Raw genomic sequence first — 8,413 nt, forward strand, 5'->3', positions numbered from 1 at the left:
CTCAAAGGTACCTCCTCACATCCCCCCTGCATCTCTTTCCCAAAACCTTCAACCTGTGTCTCCTAGTCCTTGTACCATTTGTTAATGAGAACAGTTTTTTCTTGTCTAACTTATCTAAGCCTGTCACTATCTTGCACATTCCTGTTAAATCTCCCCTCAATCTTCTTTGTTCTAAGGAGAACAAACCCAGCTTTTCCAACCTAACTCTGTAACTAAAATCCCTCATCCCTGGAACCATTCTGGTAAATCTCCTCTGCAACCTCTCAAGGACCCTCACATCCTTCCTGAAGTGTGGTGACCAGAGAAGAGCAGGAGAGGTCTCCCCAGTGTCCTGCTCAATATTTATCCCTTAACTAACATCACTAAAAAGAATTATCGCGTGATTACTGTTTTTGCGATCTTGCTGTGCCTAAATTAGTTGCCGTGTTTGCTACGTTACAACAGACCTACACTTCAGTAAAGCACTTCACTGGCTGTAAAGCACTTTGGGACATCCTGAGGTCATAAAAAGGCAATATATAAATGCAAATCTTTCTTTCTTTGTAGCAGGGAAAGCATTTCAAGAATTTCCTGAGAGGTGTGGCAAATAAACGCCCAGATACCCCTTCCTCTGTTGTCAATTGAATGGCCGGTGAGAGTCATGGGGGTGGGGAGGTATTTTTCCAGAGTATTTTTTTCACATTGTTACTTGTTATTTTTTTTCTGTTTTTTATTTACCTGTCCCAGGAGATTACCTGGTTGTGGGGTAGGGGGTGTTTGGAGTCGGGATGGGGTGGGGAATGCTTGAGGTCGGTAGGGAGTGGGGGTGAGTTGGGGAGGATGTGCCCGATCATGATGTGCCGGGCATTTTCAGTGCATAAGCTTTCCCGCCTTTCACTTTCATCTGGAACTAACAGGCCCAGCTCTTCCTTCAGGAGACGAGGAAATGAGGGGTTTGGAAAGGAAGGTTAATGTAACCTGCCAGTGCGCAGAAACTCAAACTCACACACAAGTGGTAAACCGTACATAAAAGTTTATCTGAATAGCAAAAAGAAAAACTTGAACTATTCCAATAAATATTATCTATATAATAAGAGAGAACAATACACAGAGGGAGCTAAGAGACAGTTGAATAATAGCTAAGGAATTAGTAGCGATATTACTGGACAATACTTCAGCCATCCGAACAATGAAAATGTTATCACTGACTTCAACCTGTTTATTTTAACAGTATTAAACCCTTCACTGCCGATCAGGGATAGTGGAGGGAACTTGTACCTGGAGTCGGAGGAGGTAGGGGAGGTCCTAAATGAATACTTTGCTTCAGTATTCACTAGTGAGAGGGACCTGGTCGTTTGTGAGGACAGCGTGGAACAGGCTGATCTGCTCGAACAGGTTGAGGTTAAGAGGGAGGATGTGCTGGAAATTTTGAATGGTATGAGGACAGATAAGTCCCCGGGGCCAGACGGGATATACCCAAGGATATTACGGGAAGCGAGGGAAGAGATTGCCTTTGATCTTTGCGATGATCTTTGCGTCCTCACTGTCCACTGGAGTAGTACCGGATGATTGGAGGGTGGCAAATGTTATTCCCTTGTTCAAGAAAGGGAATAGGGATATCCCTGGGAATTATAGACCAGTCAGTCTTACGTCGGTAGTGGGCAAATTATTGGAGAGGATTCTGAGAGACAGGATTTATGATTATTTGGAAAAGCATGGTTTGATTAGAGACAGTCAGCATGGCTTTGTGAGGGGCAGGTCATGCCTCACAAGCCTTATTGAATTCTTTGAAGATGTGATAAAACACATTGATGAAGGAAGAGCAGTGGATGTGGTGTATATGGATTTTAGCAAGGCGTTTGATAAGGTTCCCCATGGTAGGCTCATTCAGAAAGTAAGGAGGCATGGGATTCAGGGAAAGTTGGCTGTCTGGATACAAAATTGGCTGGCCCATAGAAGTCAGAGGGTGGTAGTAGATGGAAAGTATTCAGCATGGAGCTCGGTGACCAGTGGTTTTCCACAAGGATCTGTTCTGGGACCTCTGCTCTTTGTGATTTTTATAAATGACTTGGATGAGGAAGTGGAAGGCTGGGTTAGCAAGTTTGCCGATGACACGAAGGTTGCTGGAGTTGTGGATAGTGTGGAAGGCTGTTGTAGGTTGCAACGGGACATTGACAGGATGCAGAGCTGGGCTGAGAAGTGGCAGATGGAGTTCAACCTGAAAAAGTGTGAAGTGATTCATTTTGGAAGGTCGAATTTGAATGTGGAATACAGGCTTAAAGACAGGATTCTTGGTAGTGTGGAGGAACAGAGGGATCTTGGGGTCCATGTCCATAGATCGCTCAAAGTTGCCACCCAAGTTGATAGGGTTGTTAAGAAGGCGTATGGTGTGTTGGCTTTCATTAACAGGAGGATTGAGTTTAAGAGCCGCGAGGTTATGCTGCAGCTCTATAAGGCCCTGGTTAGACCACACTTGGAATATTGTGTTCAGTTCTGGTCGCCTCATGAGAGGAAGGATGTGGAGGCTTTGGAGAGGGTGCAGAGGAGATTTACCAGGATGCTGCCTGGACTGGAGGGCATGTCTTACGAAGAAAGATTGAGGGAGCTAGGGCTTTTCTCATTGGAGCGAAGAAGGATGAGAGGTGACTTGATAGAGGGGTACAAGATGATGAGAGGCATAGAGTGGATAGTCAGAGACTTTTTCCCAGGGTGGAAAGGGCTATCACCAGGGGGCATAATTTTAAGGTGATTGGAGGAAGGTTTCAGGGAAATGTCAGAGGTAGGTTCTTTACACAGAGAGTGGTGGGTGCGTGGAATGCACTGCCAGCGGTGGTAGTAGAAGCAGATACATTAGGGGCATTTAAGCGACTCTTGGATAGGTACATGGATGATAGTAGAATGAAGGGTAGGTAGTTAGTTTGGTCTTAGAGTAGGTTAAAGGTTCGGCACAACATCGTGGGCCGAAGGGCCTGTACTGTGCTGTACTGTTCTATGTTCTGGCAGAGTGAAGGGCTCAACATCTTAAATCTACAAACATTCACCTCACCAACACCTTTTGGCGTCATGGCTTTTTTATACAGAAATTAAGAGCTCTGTGCATCAGAAGGTCTATATACAGAGAGAGATGGAGACAGAGATAGCAGGTTTACATTGAACACATCCACGGATTATTTCCTCATTAGATGTTTGGAACCAGAAGACGGCTGAAGGAAGGGACTGGTCGAGTCCTGAGGCCTAAGTTACGATTGCTGCGTGGTAGTCAGTGTTTGAGCATTGCCACAGGCTGTCCCAACCGTATCCCTTCCCTCACCACCTCTCGCTTCCCGGTCCCGCTCCCTGGATCACAATAAACCCCGGGAATCTCTGTGGGGTGGAACAGTACAGTTATACTGGGACAGTGACATTTATAAAGGTGCATGCACTCTGCATAATTACAGGGAATGCCGAGTGATAAGTAAAATTAGCTTATTGTATGTTTCTGCCCTCTCATCTTTTTATATTGCTTTAGAGTTAGAATCACACAGAAGGAGACCATTCAGCCCATCAGCTCCAAGTCAGCTCTTTGAAAGAGCTGTCCAATTGGTCTGACATGGGACCAATGGGCTCAATGGTCTCCTTCCCTACAATAATGGTTCAATGACTGACTGACTCGAGTCTCTCTTCCCAGCTCTTTACCCTCACAGCCCTGCACGTTTTCCTCCACTTCCAGTATTTATCCAATTCCCTTTTGAAAGATATTATTGAATCTGCTTCCACCGCCCTTTCAGGCAGCGCATTCCGAATGCCAACAACTTGCCAAGTTAAAAAAATAGTCTCTATCAAAGAAGTTCCAGAAGGTTCCTCACATGAGCTGGCAAGTCCGATCGCCATCTCCTCCTTCTCTCCCCTGCATTCTTCTCACACACCTGCCCTGATCTGCTTTAAAAGAACGACTGAAGCTTCTGACAGAAAATGCCACAATCTGACTGGACTCCATCTGAACCATCCCCATGAACTCCTTATTTGCCTGAGATTACCATCAAGCTGCCCCCACCAACTGGAGTACCCGAAGCTGTCGGGCTCATTGACTCGAAGCACTTAGGGACTGACTGGCCAAGATGGCGACTGGTATGTGACTTTCTACTTGTCTCTGATGTAACAATGCAAAACTGGGCATCCATGAGGCGCTGTGGGCCATCAGCAGCAGCAGAATTGTTCTCAACCACAATCTGTAACCTCATGGCCCGGCATATCCCCCACTCTACCATTACCATCTAGCCAGGAGACCAACCCTGGTTCAATGAAGAGTGCAGGAGGGCATGCCAGGAGCAGCACCAGGCATACCTCAAAATGAGGTATCAACCTGGTGAAGTTACAACCCAGGACTACTTGCATGCCAAACTGCGTAAGCAGCATGAGATAGACAGAGCTAAACGATCCCATAACAAACGGATCAGACCTAAGCTCTGCAATCCTGCCACATCCAGTTGTGAATGGTGGTGGACAATTGAACAACTAACTGGAGGAGGTGGCTCCACAAATATCCCCATCCTCAATGATGGAGGAAGCCCAGCACATCAGTGCGAAAGATAAGGCTGAAGCATTTGCAACAATCTTCAGCCAGAAGTGCCGAGTTGATGATCCATCGTGGCCTCCTCCTGAAGTCCCCAGCATCACAGATGCCAAACTTCAGCCAATTCGATTCACTTCGCGTGATATCAAGAAACGACTGAAGGCACTGGATACTGCAAAAGCTATGGGCCCTGACAATATTCCGGCAATAGTACTGAAGACCTGTGTTCCAGAACTTGCCGCACCCCTAGCCAAGCTGTTTCAGTACAGCTACAACACTGGCATCTACCCTGCAATGTGGAAAATTGCCCAGGTATGTCCTGTACACAAAAAGCAGGGCAAGTCCAACCCGGCCAACTACAGCCCCGTTAGTCTACTCTCAATCATCAGTAAAGTGATGGAAGGTGTCATCAACAGTGCCATCAAGCAGCAACAACCTGCTCAGTGATGCTCAGTTTGGGTTCCGACAGGGCCACTCAGCTCCTGACCTCATTACAGCCTTGGTTCATACATGGACAAAAGAGCTGAACTCAAGAGGTGAGGTGAGAGTGACTGCCCTTGACATCAAGGCAGCATTTGACCGAGTATGGCATCAAGGAGCCCTAGCAAAACTGAGGTCAATGGGAATCAGGGGGAAAACCCTCCGCTGGCTGGAGTCATACCTAGCGCAAAGGAAGATGGTTGTGGTTGTTGGAGCTTCAGGACATCACTGCAGGAGTTCCTCAGGGTAGTGTCCTAGGCCCAACCATCTTCAGCTGCTTCATCAATGACCTTCCTTCAATCATAAGGTCAGAAGTGGGGATGTTCACTGATGATTGCACAATGTTCAGCACCATTCGTGACTCCTCAGATAGTGAAGCAGTCTGTGTAGAAATGCAGCAAGACCTGGACAATATCCAGGCTTGGGCTGATAAGTGGCAAGTAACATTCGCGCCACACAAGTGCCAGGCAATGACCATCTCCAACAAGAGAGAATCTAACCATCTCCGCTTGACATTCAATGGCATTACCATCGCTGAATCCCCCACTATCAACATCCTAGGGGTTACCATTGACCGAAAACTGAATTGGAGTAGCCATATAAATACCGTGGCTACAAGAGCAGGTCAGAGGCTAGGAATCCTGAGGCGAGTAACTCACCTCCTGACTCCCCAAAGCCGGTCCACAATCTACAAGGCACAAGTCAGGAGTGTGATGGAATACTCTCCACTTGCCTGGATGGGTGCAGCTCCAACAACACTCAAGAAGCTCGACACCATCTAGGACAAAGCAGCCCCCTTGATTGGCACCCCATCTGCAAACATTCACTCCCTCCACCACCGACGCACAGTGGCAGCAGTGTGTACCATCTACAAGATGCACTGCAGCAATGCACCAAGGCTCCTTAGACAGCACCTTCCAAACCCGCGACCTCTACCAACTAGAAGGACAAGGGCAGCAAATACATGGGAACACCACCACCTGCAAGTTCCCCTCCAAGTCACGCACCATCCTGACTTGGAACTATATCGCCGTTCCTTCACTGTCACTGGATCAAAATCCTGGAACTCCCTTCCTAACAGCACTGTGGGTGTACCTACCCCACATGGACTGCAGCGGTTCAAGAAGGCAGCTCACCACCACCTTCTCAATGGCAATTAGGGATGGGCAATAAATGCTGGCCTGGCCAGCGACGCCCACATCCCATGAATGAATAAAAAAAAAATGTGCTACCCAGGACCAAGTGAACATACAGACCACAAGAAGCAGTGGTCAGTGAAATCAGTGCTGTGGGCTCATTGTTTGGGGGTCACCATCCCAGAAGAAGTGCTTTGTTCGATGTCAGCTGTGACTCAGATGGTAGCTCTCTCACTCTGAGGTTAAGTGTTCAAGTCCCACTCAGAGTTGAACACATAATCTAGGCTGGCACGGCCCAGTGCAGTACTGAAAGAATGTTGGAGGGTGCTATCTCTTGGATGATGTGTTAATCCGAGGACCCTGTCAGTCCTCCCCAGGGGATGTAAAAGATCCCTTGGCACTATTTCGAAGAGGAGCTGAGGATTTCTCCCCGGTGTCCTGGTCCAATCAACATCACTAAAGAACAGATGATTTGATCATATATTTCATTGCTGTTTGTGGGAGCTTGCTGTGCGTGAATTGGCTGCCGTGTTTGCCGCATTACAACAGTGACTGCACTTCAGAAGTACTTCATTGGCTGTAAAGTGCTTTGAGAGGTCCTGAGGTGGGGATAGGCGCTATATAAATGCAAATCTTTCTTCTTTGCTCTTGAGAATACTGCAGCACTGACTGACCTGCCTCAATCCTGCACTATGGGCTGGGCCTTTCAAGAGCCTTGTAAAGCAGGAGAAAGGCTACGAGGATTGTGGCTCCATTTTAATAAATCCCCTTTCACTTGATAGATGGTGGCTTGATACCCAATAATGACCCGATTTAAGATAATTAGCAGTTGTTATGATCTCGAATCCACTCCCTGAAATGGAGGTGGAAGCTGATTCAATAGTAACGTTCAAAAGGGAATTGGATAAACACTTGAAGGGGAGACATTTGCAGGGATTTGAGGGGATGGGAAGATTTGTGGGTCTAATTTCTCAAAGAGCTGGCACGGGCAGGATGGGCCGAATGGCCTCCTTAACTGTGCTGTATCATTCTATGATTTTCTGGTGAGCACAAAGGGAGAAGACGGGACAGTACTGACGTCGATTTCGGGCAACATGCAAATCAATAACTGCAGGTCTAGGGGTCAAAGGTAGCGGCTTGGTGTCAGCCTTGTCTCAGTGGGTAGCATTCTGAGTTAGTACATAATCTACGAGCTCAATAATCCCAGTGCAGTACTGAGGGAGTGCTGCACTGTCAGTGGCGCCAACTTTCAGTTTAGATGTTAAGCAAAGCCCTGCCTTTTTTGCTCATTGGCTGCAAAATATCCCATGGCTGCTCTTTTGAAGAAGATCGGGGAGCTCCGCCACTCATGCCCTGGGCTAATATTTATTTGTCAGCCAATATCATTAAGAAACAGACTATCGTCGATCTTATCGCTGATTGCGGGGGAGCTTGCTGGCACAAATTGGACGCCGAGATTTCTTAGCTTGGCACTTCAAATGTACTTCGATGGCTGAAGTCACGAAAGGCGCTATATAAATGCAAGTTCCTATTTCCTAGAGTCAAGTGAAGCATTAAATTTGCCAAGGACAGTGGGTGCAGAGTAGGTTAGTCTGAAATGCGCCCACACTGTGTTACATGTATATAACTAAAAACAAGTGACTTAAAGAAGTTGGATTGGAATCAGTGCAGTCAGGGCCTGGGTTTAATGTCTCACCCAATAGATGGCACCCCCGGCAGTGCAGCACTCCCTCAGTATGGCACTGAGAGTGCCAGCTTTAATACTCAAGCCTCTGAGGTTCAAAAGTGGGGAGAGGGTGGGTCTTACCATTCCCACCTGGCAAAGTGTGAAGCCAACATGTGCAGAGACGAAAAACCCTGGCATCCCCCCCACCCCCAGGACCCCCTTGAATTTTTTAAATTGCTGTTTCTCTCTCTCCCAGCGGGAGCTCCCCTTCTCCTTTTTCTCTTTTTACTTTGGCTTCATCTCCATCCTGGCGCTGTCGTTCTCCCCTTCCACATCGTACTCTTCTATCGGCCCACTGGTCAGCACCTTAAGCCGTCCGGACAGGTCGCTGAACCGTGTGGTGAGCACAAAGTCATACAGCAGTGCAGCAGCGACTCCTCCGATGATGGGACCCACCCAGTACAGCTGGGGGAAAAAAATAACACAGACGTTACTGAGCAAATAGGGAGAGCCTGCCCGAGAAGTAGTGAAGGGGATGAGGGGAGGTGTTGGCACATGGGGGAGGGAGGGTAGTTCCGACATTGGGCATTGGTATAAAAT

The 8,413-nt window shown here is 47.5% G+C and overlaps 1 protein-coding gene across 1 annotated transcript in view; it reads right to left on the reverse strand.

Annotated features, from left to right (window-relative positions):
• Positions 1–1,006: 1,006 nt before the first annotated feature.
• Positions 1,007–8,413, reverse strand: part of LOC137350720 (aquaporin-1-like) — a 42,388-nt gene continuing 34,981 nt past the window's right edge. The window contains exon 4 of the mRNA XM_068015655.1: positions 1,007–8,278. Coding sequence (XP_067871756.1) covers positions 8,099–8,278 — 180 coding nt within the window. The 3' untranslated portion in view covers positions 1,007–8,098. The remainder of the gene's footprint in view (positions 8,279–8,413) is intronic.

This window comes from Heterodontus francisci, chromosome 2 (assembly GCF_036365525.1).
Source record: "Heterodontus francisci isolate sHetFra1 chromosome 2, sHetFra1.hap1, whole genome shotgun sequence".
Taxonomy (NCBI): Eukaryota; Metazoa; Chordata; class Chondrichthyes; order Heterodontiformes; family Heterodontidae; genus Heterodontus; species Heterodontus francisci.